Source organism: Ursus maritimus, unplaced genomic scaffold (genome assembly GCF_017311325.1).
Source record: "Ursus maritimus isolate PB19 unplaced genomic scaffold, ASM1731132v1 scaffold_36, whole genome shotgun sequence".
Taxonomy (NCBI): Eukaryota; Metazoa; Chordata; class Mammalia; order Carnivora; family Ursidae; genus Ursus; species Ursus maritimus.
The window spans coordinates 11,067,799-11,087,075 of record NW_024426230.1 but is presented as its reverse complement, the minus strand read 5'-3'; the positions used below and the strand labels follow the sequence as shown (position 1 = coordinate 11,087,075).

At 40.7% G+C, this 19,277-nt stretch overlaps 1 protein-coding gene across 2 annotated transcripts in view; it reads left to right on the top strand.

The window, feature by feature from the left end:
- Positions 1-17,367, top strand: part of SNX6 (sorting nexin 6) — a 53,920-nt gene extending 36,553 nt beyond the window's left edge. For both annotated transcript variants that reach the window (XM_040620827.1, XM_008694245.2), the window contains 5 exons: positions 593-632; positions 5,456-5,542; positions 11,325-11,484; positions 11,572-11,657; positions 15,613-17,367. In XM_040620827.1, the coding sequence (XP_040476761.1) occupies positions 593-632; positions 5,456-5,542; positions 11,325-11,484; positions 11,572-11,657; positions 15,613-15,666 (427 nt within the window). In that variant the 3' untranslated portion in view covers positions 15,667-17,367. The remainder of the gene's footprint in view (positions 1-592; positions 633-5,455; positions 5,543-11,324; positions 11,485-11,571; positions 11,658-15,612) is intronic.
- Positions 17,368-19,277: the final 1,910 nt, after the last annotated feature.

Sequence of the window (19,277 nt, the reverse complement as noted above, 5' to 3'; positions counted from 1 at the left end):
TTCATTTCCGTTATTTTCTAAAACAAAGCAGCTCTATTTGAAGATGTTTACACATAGTATAGATAAACTTCAAGAGCTCCAACTTTAGTGTTTTCCTTTTAAGTCAGCCTCTTTGGATCTGGTTGGTGTACTTCTATAGTAATTTTGAAGATTGGGCTTTATTTAGTATTATGTGGCATATTGCTGAAGAATTTAAGGAAAAATTTTTTTAATTTAAATGTCTGGCTTAGGGGTGCCTGGCTGGCTCAGTCAGTGGAGCATGTGACTCTTGATCTCGGGGTTGTGAGTTCGAGCCCCACATTGAGTGTAGAGGTTACTTTTCAAAGCATATATGAAATAAATAAATGTGTGGCTTAGACTGGTACCTTGAAATGGGAAGATTTTCTGTAACAGTTTTCAAGTAATCTGTTTTATGGGTGGAAGTGTAGAGGTGTTGAACGAAATCAAGTCTGCAGTGAATAAGACCGATAAATATTACTGTAATGAAATGAGAAAGTTCATTATTAATACGGTTTGGGGGCATATGCTCTGAACATTTGAAATGAAAAATCATTTCAAAGCTGGCTTCTGATGAAATATTTTTCCCTTCCAGGTTTTTTCTCAAAGTTTCAGAACTGTTTGATAAAACAAGAGTAAGTACTATCCGTTAAACTTTGAGAGTCTAAATCTTTGCATGCAGTAGTGTGTAACCTGTTGTGGTTGTGTTTAGCTTTATTGAGAAAGATGAGCTATACTTCAGAAGGATGAAGAGACAGATTTAGATTTGAAAAATTGAGGGTTTTTTCAGGAAATTCATTTTTTTGTTACGGCTTTGTGGTATTTCTGTAAAAGTTCACATTCTTGATCAGAGAACATGTTCATTATGAAACAGTGTTTATTTTTATGAAGACTGATCTTCTTCTGGGGCTTTGTAAGCTAGAAGAAAGTCTTAGACTCATTATAATTTTACCAAGATGATAATTGCTTTTGATCCCGCATGACATTGGTTTAAAAATGAGTTGTATCGGGGCGCCTGGGTGGCTCAGTCGCTTAAGCATCTGCCTTCAGCTCAGGTCATGATCCTGGAGTCCTGGGGACTGATCCAGGCGTGGAGCCCAGAGTGGAGCCTGACATCAGTCTTTGCTCTCAATGGGGAGTCTGCTTCTCCCTCTCCTTCTGCCCCCCCACCCCACCCCCATGCGCATTCACTCTCTCTTATTTTTTTTTTATTTTTTAAAGATTTTATTTATTTGGGAGAGAGAGAGAGACAGCATGAGCTGGGGGGAGGGGCAGAGGGACAAGGACAAGCAGCTCCCTGCCGAGCAGGGAGTCTGATGTGGGGCTCAATCCCAGGACCCTGAGATCAGGACCCGAGCCATAGTCAGACACTTAACCGACTAAGCCACCCAGGCGCCCCTCACTCTCTCTTAAATAAATGAATAAATCTTTCAAAAAATTTAAAAAATTAAAAAAAATAAAATGAGTTGTATAGATATAAGACAAATATACAACTGCAGAAAGGTGTAGTTCATAGTAATAATTAATGTTGACATAGTCTTGCAGGGATCAGTCTTAGATTCAGTAATATTTAAACACTTTGATAAAGTTGATAGAATAGTGAAAATATTTATTCGAAGTTTAAGGGTACTTAACTGAGAGTGGAGGTGGCTAGTCCATTGTAGAAATATGATTTCAACACGACTTTGTCAATTGAGTAATGTGTAGTGAAGGTAATGGAAAGGAGATATTCTCTCACAAAGGAAAGAATCATTAAATACATAAATGTTGTTATGCTGAGGTTCATTATTCTGCTTTTGGTATTTGTACCAATGAGCATTTTCTGGGAAGATATCATTGTTTTTCTATGTGTTTACATCAAAAGAACAGGGATTTATCACAAACAGCTTTATGTGTCAGTAGATGTGCAAGTACATGTCACATGGAATTAGATGTGCAAGAGATTTATTGGGAAGAACAAAAAGGAAGGAGCAGGATAGACATGAAGAGCCTTCAGACCGTAGTGCAGGTCTATACCTGTGAAAGGAGAGGGCAGGGGAGAGGGGACTGGGTAGGAAGAGTTTCAGACCATAGCATAGTTCCAAGAAAGTTTTGTCCAGGTCAGCCAGAGGGGCTCATTAGAGGGAGTGCTGCGTCTGACTGTGTGGGCTGGCACTGCTGCTCCTGTGCTCTGTGATTGGGAGCGGCCGAGGCAGGGAGGGGTGGGTGCATCACAGCCTCGGAAGGACTATTGGTCCGGATCTAGAGAGATTGCATTTGGGACTCTGAACCATCTCTGCTCCTTGCAGCAAGCAGTTCCTCTTGAAGGAGACCTACGTGGCACGGCAATCTTTATTTCTTTTAGTGTTTTTGTGGTGGTCTGGTTATTTGCTGTGTTAACAAACCATCCTAAAATCGGTAGCTTAAAACAACATTTTGTTATGCTAATGAAGTCTTTAGGTCAAGAATTCAGAAGAGAAAGCAGAGATGGCTTGCCTCTCTGCTCCATGATGTCCGGGGCCTCAATGGGGAACTTACGAAGGCTAGGGACTGGAATCCTCTTTCAGATGTCTTGGGGGTGATACTGGCTCTCAGCTGAGACTTCAGCTAGGGCTCTTGGCTGTAGCATCTGCATGTTGCTTTTTCACGGAGCTGCTTCAGCTTCCTCACAGCGTGATGGCTGTGTTCCAAAAGAGGTAAAAAGCAGAAATCACTAGTTTCATTAAGGCCTGAAAACTGGCACAGCATCACTTCTGTATTGATCAAACAGTCTTAGGGCCCAGATTCAAGGGGAGGGGATATATATACCCTACTTCTTAATGGAAGGAGAGGAGCCATATTTAAAAGCACCTGACATGCGGGGCGCCTGGGTGGCACAGCGGTTAAGCGTCTGCCTTCGGCTCGGGGCGTGATCCCGGCGTTCTGGGATCGAGCCCCGCATCAGGCTCCTCCGCTATGAGCCTGCTTCTTCCTCTCCCACTCCCCCTGCTTGTGTTCCCTCTCTCGCTGGCTGTCTCTAACTCTGTCTAATAAATAAATAAAAAATCTTTAAAAAAAAAAAAAAAAAAAAAAGCACCTGACATCCATCTAGCATATGACCTAGATTTATCTAAATCCGTTTATCTAAATTTATCTAAATCAATTTTGAATATACTTTGTGCATTTATCTGTTAGATTAAGAAGTTTCATTCACTCGGAGAACTTGCTAAAATAAAGATACCAAAGTCTCAAAAAAAAAAAAAGTTTCATAAGTTTATTTCTCTATAATAAAGGAATATTTCTTAAGAAACTTCAAGTTTTTTTCTTTTTATTGAGGTACATTATACATACAGGAAAGAGCACATATCAGAAGTATACAGTTCAGTGAAATTTTTACAAATTTAACACACCCATATAATGAACACCCAGATCAAGAAATAGAATTTTTACCAGCAGCCCAGATGCCCTGCGCCTCTCAGCTGCTGAGTCATTACCTCCTGCAAGGGTAACCACTATCTTCGCTTCTAACAGCAGAGATCAATTTTGTTGTCATATTTTATATAAATGCTTTATGTTATATGTATTCTTGTATGTCTGGTTTCATTTACTCAGCATTACGTATGTAAGATGCATCCATGTTTTTGCATGTTTGTATAGCTCCTTAATTCTTCTTGCTGTATAGCTTTCCTTTGCAAGAATATACGTAAATTTATTCATCTGCTCTGTTGGTAGGCGTTTGGAGAGTTTCTAGTTTGTGGCTCTTTACAGATAGTACTTCTAAGACCATTCTTGCATATCTTCAGGTGAAAATAAGTATGTATATCTGTTGGGTGTGTATAACCAGGAGGAGAATTAGGGGTCTTAAGGTCTCTGTGTGAAAAGCTTTCAAAGGTAGTGCCAAATTGTTTCCCAAAGCGATTGTACCAATTTACATTCCCACCGGAATAAATGGGAGCATCGGGTTGCTGCACAAGCTTGTATTTGTTATCTTTTTTATTTGAGTTATTCTGCTGGATGTGTAGGGTTTTTAAATTTTAACTTTATTTCAACAGTAATTTCAGACTTACAGGAAAGTTGATAGAATAGTAAAAAGAGAGGAGCCCCGGTGGTTCAGATGATTAAGCGTCTGCCTTTGGCTCAGGTCATGATCCTGGGGTCCTGGAATGGAGTCCCACATCACGCTCACTGCTCAGTGGGGAGTCTGCTTCTCCCTCTCCCTCTGCCTTTCCCCTCCACTCATGAACGCTCTCACTCTCTCTCTCTCAAATGAATAAATAAAATATTTTTTTAAAAAAAGAATAGTACAAAGAATTCCTGTACATGTGTCACCCAGATTTCCTGAATGTTAACATTTTCTGCATTGCTTAAAGTGCTTTTTCCCAAAAAGTCCATATTCATTTTTTCTGCCCTTTGTGCATATCTCTTTTTTAAAAAGATAAGCATTAATTTTAATATAGTCAAGGGGTGCCTGGGTGGCTCAGTTGGTTGAGTACCTGCCTTTGGCTCGGGTCATGATCAAGGTCGAGGGATCAGGCCCCGCATTGGGCTTCTTGCTCAGCGGAGAGTCTGCTGTTACCTCTCCCTCTGCTCCTCCCCACCACTCATCTTCTCTCTCTCTCAGATAAAATCTTAAAAACAAATACTTGTTAAAAATTTTAATATAGTCAATTCAATTGTCAATGATTTCCCCTTAATATCATCAAATATTGAGTACGTAGATGCTCCCAATTGCCTCAGATGGCTCTTTACAGTGGAGATCATTTGAGTTAGGATTCAGACAAGGTCCCTATATTGTATTTGGTTGACATAATGCATCTTTTTTCTTTTATTTTCTGTATGTATCTCCAAACTGAATTGAATAGTTTCATCTTTTTAGTCTGACATAGCTGCTTCCCATTTTATCCCAGTGCAAACTAACCACATCTGTTTATTACTCTTTCCTGTCTTCAGGCGCATTATGTTAATGTTTTGACTACGTTTTCTGGTGGTTATCAGTAGGAAGATTGATTTGAATTACCTAGTCTTCTGTTATCAGCCTTTATCACTTTATTTTTTTTAGGAGGGGCAGAGGGAGAGGGAGAGAGAATCTTAAACAGGTTCCACGTGCAGCGTGGAGCCCAATGCGGGCTCTATCTCAGGACCCTGAGATCATGACCTGAGCCGAAATCAAGAGTCAGACGTTTAACCGACTTAGCCACCCAGGAGCCCCATCCTTTGTCACTTTAAAATCATGTGTACATATCATTGAAATGATGTAACAAGAGAGAAAGATAAGTGATCCTAAAGATAAACTCATTATCGCCAAGAACTTGAATCAAATAGAGTGCCTCGATAAATTCACTCATCTCATTTGATTTCACTCTTTTTTCTGTTCATTTTTAGGTTAAATAGGAATGGATACTGTAGTTACTTATAACTTCAATTTTTTTTACAGTATGAAAGAAAACATTGGCTGTGGAATATAAGTGCTAATTAAATGCTGGATTTTTCCCCGTTTCAGAAAATAGAAGCCCGAGTGTCTGCCGATGAGGACCTCAAACTTTCTGACCTTTTAAAATATTACTTAAGAGAATCTCAAGCTGCTAAGGTAATTTGATCATTCGCTGTTTTTTAAAATGGATTATTTTATAAAAAGCCATCTCTTTAGAGGTCTTTAGACTTAAGATTGTTAATGATTATCTCTTGATTTTAAATTAGATTTTTAAGTGTGAATTTTTTGTTCACCTTTTACAGACTGTTGGTCAGGGAACCCCACATAAAAGTTTCCTCTATAAATTTCCAATATAGTATAATCGAGAACTTTTTTTTATGAATTTGGTATATTCATTTAGATAAAATGCTTATAAAAGAAAAAGTAAAACCCCCCAAATAACAGTCTGTATAGCTGAAGGATTCCTAAGTCCTCTATTGTGGGTGAGAGAGCTATAAAACCAAGATATGTTTTATTTTATTATTTTTTTTTTTTTTTAAGATTTTATTTATTTATTTGACAGACAGCCAGTGAGAGAGGGAACACAGCAGGGGGAGTGTGAGAGGAAGAAGCAGGCTCCTAGCGGAGGAGCCTGACGTGGGGCTCGATCCTGGAACGCCGGGACCACGCCCTGAGCCGAAGGCAGACGCTTAACGACTGCGCTACCCAGGCGCCCCAAGATATGTTTTATTTTAAGGCAACTCAGATTTTCTTTTGGAAGTCTGTCTACATGCAAGACTAAAACTCTTACTATCCAAAAATATTTAACAGAAACATCTGAAAAAACACAAAAACTTAGTGGCTCAGATACTGTAAATTCAGGATGCCTGAGTGGCTCAGTCAGTTAAGTATCTGCCTTCATTCAGCTCATGTCAGGATCCCAGGGTCCTGAGATCAAGCCCCACGTTGGGCTTCCTGCTCTGCGGGGAGACTGCTTCTCCCTCTCCCTCTGCCGCTCCCCCTGCTTGTACTCTCAAATAAATAAATAAATCTTAAAATAAATAAGTAAAAATAAATAAACAAAATCTTCTTTAAAAAGATAGTCTAAAAAAAAATAAAAAGATATTCTAAATTCATTGTTAATTTATGAATCGATATATTGTACAGAAAATTCCCATGTGATCAGTGGTGCTTTGAACACCAATTTTTCATTCCTTATCAAACCATAAATAACCCTTAGGGCACTTGGCTGGCTTAGTCAGTAGAACACGCAACTCTTGATCTCGGGGTCATGAGTTCAAGCCCCATGTTGGGCATAGAGCTTACTTAAAAAAAATTATAGAGGTCCCTGGCTGGCTCAGTTGGAAGAATCTATATGATTTTTGATCTCAGGGTCGTGAGTTCAATCCCTATGTTGAGTGAAGAGATTACTTAAATAAAGAAATAAACTTAAAGTTATAAGTAACCTTTTCAACTTTGAGGACGTAGGTACTTGCAAATATACTGTCCATATCAAATTATTTTATCAGATTGTATCTTTTTTTAAGATTTTATTTATTTATTTGAGAGAGAGAGAGCACGAGAGGGGGAGGAGCAGAGGGAGAGAGAGAAGCAGGCTCCCCACTGAGCAGGGAGCCTGACATGGGGCTCCATCCCAGGACCCCGGGATCATGACCTGAGCCAAAGGCAGATGCTTAATGGCTGAGCCATTCAGGTGCCCTCAGATTGTGTCTTATAAACCATTTACATTGGGTAGGCAGGGATAAAATGAATTACTCACTTTAAAGACTTTAAATTCATTATTTTATTATAATGTGTAGTTGTTAATACATAACTTTTTAGAACATGGCTTTAAAAGTAAATCCAGGGGCGCCTGGGTAGCGCAGTCGTTAAAGCATCTGCCTTCGGCTCAGGGCGTGATCCCGGCGTACCGGGATCGAGTCCCGCATCGGGCTCCTCCGCTATGAGCCTGCTTCTTCCTCTCCCACTCCCCCTGCTGTGTTCCCTCTCTCGCTGGCTGTCTCTCTGTCACATAAATAAATAAAATCTTTAAAAATAAATAAATAAATAAAAGTAAATCCAGATTTTTTAGTGACCACAAGAAGGAATTGAAATTTAATTGCAAAAATTATAACTACATACAGCAGAAGGAATATAGGAATCAGTGTAATAGCATTGTATGGTGTCAGATGGTAGCTACACTTGTGGTGAGCACAGTATAACATAGAGTTGTCAGATCACTGTTGTACAGCTGAAACTAATGTAATATTGTGTGCCAACTATACTTGAACATAAGTAAGTAAATCAATAAGATTTATTTATTTATTTTAGAGAAAGCGTGCATGCACGCATGTTGGGGGAGGCAGTGGGAGAGAGAATCCTCAGGCAGACTCCCCACTGAACTTGAAGTCCAACAATGGGGGTCAAATCCCAGGACCCTGAGATCATGGCCTGAGCCCAAATTGAGAGTCAGCCACTTAACCAACTGAGCCACTCAGGCGCCCCTCACCACAGGCGCCCCTTAATGAGAATTTGCCTAAAATGAAAAATTTTGACAAAAATTATAGCAACTTTCACACCCTGTTATTTGGAATATGATACAATACTTTGGAAAAGTTTTATAATTTCTTAAAAAATTAAACATATGGGGCGCCTGGGTGGCACAGCGGTTAGGCGTCTGCCTTCGGCTCAGGGCATGATCCTGGCATTGTGGGATCGAGCCCCACATCGGGCTCCTCTGCTATGAGCCTGCTTCTTCCTCTACCACTCCCCCTGCTTGTGTTCCCTCTCTCGCTGGCTGTCTCTTTCTCTCTGTCGAATAAATAAATAAAATCTTTAAAAAAAAAAAATTAAACATACATCTGTCTTGTGATCCAGTTGTTCTAGTCCTGGGTATTTGAGAGCGGGTGTCCACACGGATGTTCACAGCAGCTTTATTTGTAATAGCCAAAAACTGGCAACAGCCCAGATGTCCACCAACAGGTGAATGGATAAACAAATTGTGGTATATACATGTAGTGGAATCCTACTCAGCAGTAAAAAGGAATGAACCATGGATGCATGCAACAATATGGATGAATCTCAGAGTAATTTTGCTGAGTGAAAGAAGCCAAACCGGGGCACCTGGGTGGCTCAGTCAGTTGAGCATCTGCCTTCGGCTCGGGTCATGATCCCAGGGTCCTGGGATGGAGCCCCAAGTTAAGCTCAGCAGGAAGCCTGCTTCTCCCTCTCCCTCTCCCATGCCCCCTGCTTGTGTTCCCTCTCTGTCAAATAAATAAATAAAATCTTTAAAAAAAAAAAAAGAAAGAAGCCAAACAATAAAGACCATAGTTTACGCTAGAGCTCACTCTTATTGTTACACATTCTTTTTTGTTTGGAGAAATGTGTAATGATACTTATCTACCATTGTAAGTATCATACAGAATAGTTTTCACTGCCCCAAAACTCCTCTGTGCTCCATCTATTCATCCTCCTTCCCCTTAAGCCCTGTTGGTTTTTTTTGTTTTGTTTTGTTTTTTGACATCTCCATAGATAGGCCTTTTCCAGAATGTCATATAGTTGGACCTTTTCACATTGGCTTTTTTTTTTTTTTTTTAAGATTTTTATTTATTTATTTGAGAGAGAGCATGAGAAGAGGGGGAAGGTTAGAGGGAGAAACAGACTCTCCACTGAGCAGGGAGCCTGATGCAGGGCCTGATCCTGAGATCATGACCTGAGCCACCCAGGCACCTCTCTCTCTCTCTCTCTCTCTTTTTTTTTTTTTTAAGATTTTATTTATGTATTTATTTGAGAGAGAGAGCAGATGCGAGCACAAATTGGGGGAGGGGCAGACTGAGAGGAGAAGCAGACTCTGCTGAGCAGGGAGCCTGTTGTGGGGCTCAGTCCCAGGATCCCAGGATCATGACCTGAGCTGAAGACAGACCAGCTGAGCCACGCAGGCATCGCAGTCAACTGATTCTTAACAAAGGTGCTAAGACAGTTTGGGGGGGAAAAGAATAGACATTTCAACAAATGGTACTGTGTCATCTGAATAATTACATGAAAATAAAGTTAGACCCCTTCTTCATACTATATATAAAAATTTGCTCAGGGGCACCTGGGTGGCACAGCGGTTGAGCGTCTGCCTTCGGCTCAGGGCGTGATCCCGGCGTTATGGGATCGAGCCCCACATCAGGCTCCTCTGCTATGAGCCTGCTTCTTCCTCTCCCACTCCCCCTGCTTGTGTTCCCCCTCTCACTGGCTGTCTCTATCTCTGTCGAATAAATAAATAAATTTAAAAAAAAAAATTTTTGCTCAAAATCGATCAAAGACCTAAATGTAAGAACTATAACATTTTTAGAAAAAAACAAAAATCTTTGTGACCTCTGGACATTGGTTTCTTAGACACCAGGAGCACAGCAACTGAAGAAAAAATGATAAATTGGACGAACTTCATTAAAATGAAAAACTTGGGTGTGTCAAAGTACACTATGAAGAAAAGTGGGAAGACAGCTCAGAGACTGGGAGAAAATATTTGCAAATCATATGAGTCCCTGATAAGCAACTGATATCCAGAAATATAAAGAACTCTTATAATTCAATAAGACAAATAACCCCATTAAAAAATGGGCAAAGGACTTGAATAAACCTTTCTCCAAAGATAATATACAAATGGCCAATGAATAGGAAAAAGATGCTCAGCGACATTAGCTATCAGGGAAATGCAAATCAGACCCACTCGGTGCTTTAATCAAAAAGATAAGTGTGGCCAAGGATGTGGAGAAATTAGAACCTTCATACAGTGTCATTGGAAAGGTAAAATGGTGCAGCTGCTTCAGAAAACACTCTGGCAGGGGCGCCTGGGTGGTACAGTAGTTAAGCGTCTGCCTTCGGCTCAGGGCGTGATCCCGGCGTTATGGGATCGAGCCGCACGTCAGGCTCCTCCGCTGTGAGCCTGCTTCTTCCTCTCCCACTCCCCCTGCTTGTGTTCCCTCTCTCACTGGCTGTCTCTATCTCTGTCGAATAAATAAATCTTTAAAAAAAAAAAAAAACCACACTCTGGCAGTTTCTCAAAAGGTCCAACGTAGAATTACCAAGTGACCCTCCAATTCCAGTCCCATGAAAGAGAAAGGAAAACATGTTCACACAAAAACTTATACACAAATGTTCATAACAGCATTATTCATAATAGGCAAAATGTGGAAACAAACCAAATGTCTATAGAGTGAAGTATTATTTAGCAATAGAATGAGGTACTGGTTCACACGATAACGTGAATGAACTTGAAACCTTATGCTAAGAAAGCGAGACAGAAAAGGCCATATATTATATGATTCCTTTTTTTTTTTTTTTTTTTTTTTTTTTTTTTTTTTTAATGAAATGTCCAGAAAAGGCAAATCTGTAGAGACAGCAGATTGGTGGTTGTGGGGTTGGGGGCATGAGAAGAAATGAAGACTGATTGCTGATGGATATGGGGTTTCCTTTTGGGTGACAAAATTGTTCTAAAATTGATTGTAGTGATGGTTATACAATTCTTCAAACATACTAAAAACTGTTGAATTGTGCACTTTGAATATATTATATGTATGTGAATATATCTCAGTAAAGCTGCTACAAAAACCATTTAGAAGAGTAGTTGGCATGTGTGGTATTCATGGTTTAAATGTCGCTCTGATGATGATGGGGGCGGTGGGGTAGTGGTAGTTGCGGGTAACTATTAGAAACATGCAGCGTTGGGGCGCCTGGGTGGTTCAGTCGTTAAGCGTCTGCCGTCGGCTCAGGGCGTGATCCTAGAGTCCTGGGATCGAGCCCCACATCGGGCTCCTCCACTGGGAGCCTGCTTGTTCCTCTCCCACTCCCCCTGCTTGTGTTCCCCCTCTTGCTGGCGATCTCTCTCTCTCTGTCAAATAAATAAAAATCTTTGGGGAAAAAAAAAAAAGAAACATGCGGTGTATATTATTGTGAAGCATCTGTTTTATAGGATCTCCTGTATCGAAGATCTAGATCACTAGTGGATTATGAAAATGCTAATAAAGCACTGGATAAAGCAAGAGCAAAAAATAAAGATGTTCTGCAGGCTGAAACATCCCAACAATTATGTTGTCAGAAATTTGAAAAAATATCTGAATCTGCAAAACAAGGTACTGTTACCTTACCCTTCAATCATAAGGTATAGTTTGAACTAATATATAAGTTAAATAGTTAATCCTGATTTCTTTTGTTCACAGAACTTATAGATTTTAAGACAAGAAGAGTTGCTGCATTCAGAAAAAATTTAGTGGAACTGGCAGAATTGGAACTGAAGCATGCAAAGGTATTGTCATATTAAAGGTTTAATAACTTAAGTGACTTTTAATAATTTAGAAATGAGTCCATTATGGGGTGCCTGGCTGGCTCAGTTGGGAGAGTATGTGACTCTTGATCTCAGGTTCATGAGTTTGAGCCCCATGTTGGGCATAGAGATTACTTTATTAAAAAAAAAAAAAAGAAAGAAAGAAATGAGTCCATTATGGAATTGATAATAATTCTTTAGTGATAATTTCCTTCTACAGTCATACTATAAGAAGTATTCCTGAATTAGAATTAATTACAATTGGAATTATAATTTTTGAAGATTATTTTACTGCTTCAAAATAACTTGGTTTTAGGAAATAAACATCCTTCTTCCAGGGTTTTTTATGGTGTTTACTTCAAATTAAGCCCTTTCTTGTAGTTAATAGAAAGATAAAGCTTTGGGGACGCCTGGATGGTAATTGTTTTCGTGTTTGTGGTATAAAACACACGGCACTTTTTAACCATTTTTAAGTGTGCAGTTCAGCAGTGTTAAGTATATTCACATTGTTGTGCAACAGGTTTCTAGAACTTCATTTATTGAGCATTTAAGTTTTAAAATGTAATTGTAGACCATATTCGTGTCTGTTAAATTTTAGCTTGCTAGTTTTAGCCTGGTGTGAGATCTTTTGGAAACTTTAATTTGATCATATAGACTATTAGACTATTAGAGTGGTTATTACTCCCAAGTGATAGACATTTGTAATTATGAATTTCCCTTGTATGTCCTTATCTTTTAATTTTTTAATTTTTTTTTCAAACAAATTTTTAAAGATTTTTATTTATTTATTCAAGAGAGAGAGCATGAGCGGTGGCGGGGGTGGAGGGGCAAAGGGAGAAGCAGACTCCCTGGGGAGCCCAGAGTGGGGCTCAATCCTGGGATCCTGGGATCAAGACCCGAGCCGAAGGTCGATGCTCAACCGATTGAGCCACCCAGGTGCCCCTAAGTTTTAATTTAAGTAATTGATCAGGGGGTGCCTGGGTGGCTCAGTGGGTTAAATGTCCCACTCCAAATCTCAGCTCAGGTCTTGATTTCAGGGTCATGAGTTCAAGCCCTGAGTTGGGTTCCACACTGGGTGTGGAGCCTACTTAAAAAAAAAAGCGGGGGGGGGGGGGGGGGGGCGGGACGCCTGGGTGGCGCAGTCGTTAAGCGTCTGCCTTCGGCTCAGGGCGTGATCCCGGAGTTCTGGGATCGAGCCCCACATCAGGCTTCTCCGCTGTAAGCCTGCTTCTTCCTCTCCCACTCCCCCTGCTTGTGTTCCCTCTCTCGCTAGCTGTCTCTCTCTGTCAAATAAATAAATAAAATCTTAAAAAAAAAAAAAAAAAAAAAAAAGGACGCCGGCAATGGGTATTAAGGAGAGCAGGTATTGCATGGTGCACTGGGTGTTATATGCAAGTAATAAATCATGGAACATTGCATCAAGAACTGGGGATGTACTGTATGGTGACTAATATAACAAAATAAGTATTATTAAAAAAAAAAAGGAAAGATTGATCAGGACCAAAGGAATCAACATTTGGTCATCTAATTGTGAAAGTACATAGAACCCAAAAAGCTAAATTTTTAGTTCCCTTTGTTTCTTTCTGTACTAATTGATAATAACTTATTAATTAATATTTTTTGGTTACAGTTTTTGGATAGTTATGAATTCACCTATTTATACTGTCATCAACAATTTTTTCTCCACTTTATCCATGATGGATATAAGAAGTATCAAATTCCTCATTAAAATCAAAATACATGTTATGATTTCCTGGTCTAATAACCTTCTCAAAAGAAAATGTTTTGATAAAGCTGGCATGATTTATTCTTACTGCAACTGTGTTGGTTTCTAATGTTCACTATTTTTGTTCTTTTTGAAGAGGCTATAAACTATCAAGGATTTTGTTAATAAATTAAGGAGGGGTTTGCAAATTACAACCTATGTATGTATTACCTGTGAGCCAGGAATGGCGTTCATATTTTTAAATGGTTATTTTAAAAGAAAAGGGGGACATCTGCGGGTGGCTCAGTTGGTTAAGAGTCTGCCTTCGGCTCAGGTCATGATCTCAGGGTCCTGAGATCGGCTGTGTTGGGCTCTTTGCTCAGTAGGGAGTCCGCTTCTCCCTCTGCCTGCCACTCCCCCAGCTTGTACTCATTCTCTCTCTCTGTCAAATAAATGAATAAAATCTTTTAAAAGTTAAAAAAAAAAAAAAGTCACATGCTCTACCGACTAAGCCAGCCAGACTACTCTCTCCCCCCACGTCTTTTTAGACTTCCTGAATCTGGAAAGTTCCTGAATCTTTGTATTTCATAACATTGGACCCTATTAAAAGCACAGGCAGGTCTATAAGATCTCCCTCAATTTGGGTTTGTCTAATTACTGAGTTCAGATTCTCCACTTGTGGCAGGAACACCACAGAAGTGTTGCTCAGACCTTATTACATCCTGTCAGGAGATACATGCTGGTGATTAGCTCTCTTACCGGCAGTGTATAATCTTGATCATTTGGTTAAAGTGATGTCTGCAAGGGCACCTGGGTGGCTCATTCCGTTGAGCGTCTGCCTTCGACTCAGGTCATGATCCCAGGTTGCTGGGATCGAGCCCCACATCGGGCTCCCTGCTCGGCTGGAAGCCTGCTTCTCCGTCTCCCCGCCCCCCACTGATGGTCTCTCTCGCGCGCTCTCTCTCTCTCACATACATACATACGTACATACATAAAAAAATAAATCTATTAGGGGGAAAAAGAAATTTAAATGTTCTGTAGCTGCAGGTGCCTCATGATCACAGTATAAGCATTTCAGCCTTATGTTATTTTTAGCATCCAGTCATGACTTTGCCTGAGTCCATTACTGTGATGGCTGCCAAATGGTCATTTTCTGATTCCATCATTGTACACGTTTTAGTTGGTTTTCTACTCTGAGGAAGACGTTTTCCTTCACCCCCATTTATAAGTTGATGTAACCTGTACGTTTACATTTGTCCCTACACATACCTGAATCTGGAGGCCAGTTCACATGTTTTACAGATGGCTACACAGGCCTGCGTTTTATAGACTACTTTTGTATGTGATCTTATTACTTTTTTTTTTTTTTTTGAGAGAGAGAGAGAGAGATCATGAGGGTGGGGAGGGGCAGAGAGGGAGAGAGAGAATCTTAAGCAGACTCCACACCCAGCATGAACCCTGCAGGGCTTGATCTCACAACCACGAGATCACGACCCGAGTCGAAATCAAGAGTTGGTCACTTTACCGACTGAGCCACCCAGGTGCCCCTCTTATTACTGTTTTTCTAAAGATTGCTATAGCTTATCCCTTTAGTCATTAAGATATACATTATATTAATTACGTAATATGTGTTACATATTACATGATCATGTAATGTAATACACATTTTAATGGCTAAAGTACAGTGATAAGAACCTGTCTTACAGTCAGAAATGTTCAGGGGCACCTAGGTGGCTCGGTTGGTTGAATGTCTGGCTCTTGGTTTGGGCTCAGGTCATAATCTCAGGTCATGGGATCAACCCCCGTGTGGGCCTCTGTGCTCAGCAGGGAGTCTGCTTGAGATTCTCTCGCCCTCGCCCTCTGCCCCTCCCCCTGCTCTCTCTCAAAATAAATAAATAAATCTTTTTTTTTTCTTTTTTTAATGTTCAGTAGTTTAACTGGGACACAAAGAACATATTTTTCTCTCTCGTTCAATCATGCTAGGCAACTCAAAACAATAATATTGGTCTAGATGGAAATTTACTGAAGAATCTGGTATGTGGAAAATATTGTACATGAAACAAAGTATGTAGTTTTATGTCTTTCACAGTTATTTCTGTATAATGAGTAGCTGTTACCAAAATTCTGGTGTCTTAAGAAATTTAAAGTTACGTGACTTCTGGTGCTGTATATTTTCAGTACAATTCTTCCAAGCTCTCTGAGCTTCATAATTTGTTCTCCCTTCCTGTTTAGGGTAACCTACAGTTGCTGCAGAACTGCTTGGCAGTGTTAAATGGAGACACATAAGCCACACTCCACCTTCGGTTAAAAAGGGCTGCCTTCCTTCAGATTTTATTTTTGTTTTCTTAATGATATTAAGCATTTACTGCTCACTGGAAACAAAAGAAACAGCTACGAAGTGCATCTACTCTCCTTTTTTCTGAGAAACCACGGAGCAGCGCCGTCCATGGGTTCTGCCAGTGTGTGCGGTGGGATGCCGCACCCCTGCACCCGTGCGCTCCCTGCAACAGTTGTCCCTCACCGCGCGCGTCTCCTCTCCCGAAGCCCAAAGTTCAGTCTTTTTTTCAGTAGCCTCTGTAACTGTGTTTATTTTATGACTAGTATTCCTTATGGCTGCCAGTCTTATTTACTTTTAAGTACTTTCTAAAGTTTAACCCTTTTAAAAATACATTGTTCAAACAAGATAAAGATTGCAATTACCTTTTTTTGAACTTTGTTTTTAAGCAGCATTGTATACCACCTTAGTTCATTCATGTATCCTGGTAAAGCATCTTAATCAGACTTATTTTTAATTAATGAACGATTTCTTAGAAGTTTTGGGACAGACTTTATGTAATCTTTATAAGTATGATTTCTGATGAAAAGCAAATGCATTAGTATGTTTGCCTTAAACTTGTAGACTAAACCAACTATTCTCAAATAAACAGTGATAACAGTGATAGTTTTTAACTCTGTGGTCATTGTATCACTCTAAAATTTGGAGTAGCTATAATAAATCTACTCCTTTCTTATGCTTTACAGTGCAGATCTTAGTCTTTCTTTTTTTCTTTTTTTAAATGGCATATTGGACCAAGTTCGCCAGTCCCTTTATAAAAGAATGAACTGCTTCTCTGTGTGCATTTAGCCTTTCATAGAAATGGAATTGGGCAGAGGCAGGTTGGAAACAGCCATTTTCTAAAACACAGGAGCAGACAGAATGGTCTGTTACGGTTTCCTGAGTTCCATCTCTAGCTCAGCCAACGAACCATGCGACGTGCCACAGAGTCCACTTGATTGTTATACTAGTGAAGAAATTGGTATGTAGAGAGAGGGCCGTAGGGAGCAGCATTTGTGGGTGGGGGGACAACTGGAATATTTGGAATAAAAAGGGTACAAAAAGGATAGTAATTGTCAGTAGTTCCAAATATCATTGGCCTTTTTAATGTAAATTAACATCAGGTCAGTAATTCCAAATATCATTGGCCTTTTTAATGTAAATTAACATCAGGTCATTTCTAATTTAAAATTAGGTTGTGTGGTTTGCTCTTTTTTCATGGTCTGATTTTTCTTCCAGTTGGAAACCACAGGTATTTAGGTTGGTCACCCCTCGTTTACATTTTCCCAAACCCTGGTCTAGGTCTTAAGGGTAGTCACCATGATTCCAGCCTTGCATGTTCTCTTGCCTTACTGGTGTGCTGGTTAATGTTTCTTTCACTGATGTTCCCTGATGCCGTTTGAACTTGATTTTTCTGTTGCCTGAGAAAACTCTGTGTTTTGTCATCCATGTCTCCTTCACTGTTGAAAATATGCCTGTGCGATGCTCTCCAGTGTGCGAACATGGGACAGAGAGCCCCAGCTTCTGGATTCGGGTGCAGTCCCTTCACTGGCTGCCCTTGTGGCCTCAGGCAGGTGCACTTGACCTCTGTCTGCCTCAGTTTCTCTACTACAAAGGACATATTGACCTACCTCACAGGGGTGTTGTGAGGATTAATAAACATTGGTACAGTGCTTTGGAAATGTGAAGATGCTGTGTAAATGCTAAGAAATAGTAAGTACACGGGGCGCCTGGATGGCTCAGTCGTTAAGCTTCTGCCTTCGGCTCAGGACAAGATCTCAGGGTCCTGAGATGGAGCCCCACATCGGGCTTCCTGCTCAGCGGGGGAGCCTGCTTCTCCCTCTCCCCCGCCCCTTGCTCGTGCTCTTGTGCTCGCTCGCTCTCTCGAATAAAATCTTAAAAAAAAAGATTCTTCCTCTCCCTCTGCCCCGTACATCCCTCGGTCCCCGGTTTACATTTTTACAGTGTGTGTTGGGGCAGGGGTAGACTGGCAGCAGCAGTCACACGGTAGAGCATGTGTGGGAGGGTGCTTAATAAACACACATACAAATGAGTTCCTACACTATGCAAGGGCCTGCTCACCAAACACAAGATAAAGAACGGATGTTGCTCCCTCAAGGACATACTTTAGGACAGATTCTAAGTGTACCTCCAGAACAATGGAAACATTCCACAGTTCACTGCTAGGTCCTGATTTAAAAAAAAAAAAAAAAAAAAAAAAAACACCACACAGCCAGCCTTGGCCTCACTGCTCTTGAGCGGCGGCGGCATTCATTAAACATTTATTGGCTGTCCTATGCCTGGAGGACACAAAGGAGAAACAGGAGGACGCCCAGTAGGCCCAGTAGCCGAGACAAAGCCCTGCATGGGTAGTAGAGGGCTTCCCACAGGGGACATAGGCTCTGAGGGGAAGAGAGCGACCAGGCAGTGGGAGTGACCCAGGGTGTGAACGGTGGGGTGGGAACCAGGGGAACGGAGGTTGTGGGGTTTATGCGGTGAGCCTGGGAGATGGCAAGAAAGGAAATAGCAAAAGAAAGTGGGTCACAGCGATTGCACTACTGGGTATTTACCCGGAAGAGACGAACGTAGTGATCCGAAGGGGCACCTGGCACCCGAAAGTTTATAGCAGCAATGTCCACAACAGCCAAACTATGGGAAGAGCCCAGGTGTCCATCAACAGATGAATGGATAAAGAAGATGTGGTATATATGTACAATGGAATACTACGCAGCCATCAAGAAAATGAAAGCTCGCCATTTGCAATGACGTGGATGGAATTAGAAGGTATGCTAAGTGAAATAAATCAATCAGAGAAAGACAATCCTATGATCTCACTGATACGTGGAATTTAAGAAACAAAACAGGATCATAGGGGAAGGGAGGGAAAAATAAAACGATACCGGAGAGGGAGACAAACCAAAAGAGAACGGTAAGAAACAAACTGCGAGGGGGTGGAGGGAGGGGGGTAACTGGAGGTTGGACATTTAGAGAACGTGTGACGTAATGAGCAGTGGGTATCATATAGTACCCCTGAAACCACTAACACATGATGTGTTAATGGAAATAAAATTTTGAAAGAAGGAGGGGAAAAGAAAAAAGACGGTCAGACAGGCCAGTAAGTTTTAGAGACTGGGGGAAATGTCTGCACCTAGTTTGGAGAAGCTTATACAATATTAATTTTCTGTAGCAAAACTATAGAAGTTGAGCTCAAAGTGATCTTTTTGAAGAGGAGCACTGTGCATAAAACGGAGTGAGACAGTAGCGTAAGATAAAGCTGGTCGGCTTAAGAGGAAAACTGTTGTTGTGGGGGATTGGAGTCGTGCAAGGTTTAACAAGCCGCCACCAACCGAAGCTGTATTTGAATTTTACATCACCCCAAGTCGCCACAGAACCACCTGAAAAAACGTGTGCACCTAACGCTCCCCCCCCATAAACCAAAAAAAGTCGTTGCGTCAAAACGACACATCCGTGGTTGCTCCGGCCCAAAACCCCGAAGAAAAAGCATCACGGTAACGCTGAAAAAGAAATAACAAGCCCCGGCTTGAGCCCAAAACCCGGCAAAAAAAAAAAAAAAAAAAAAAAA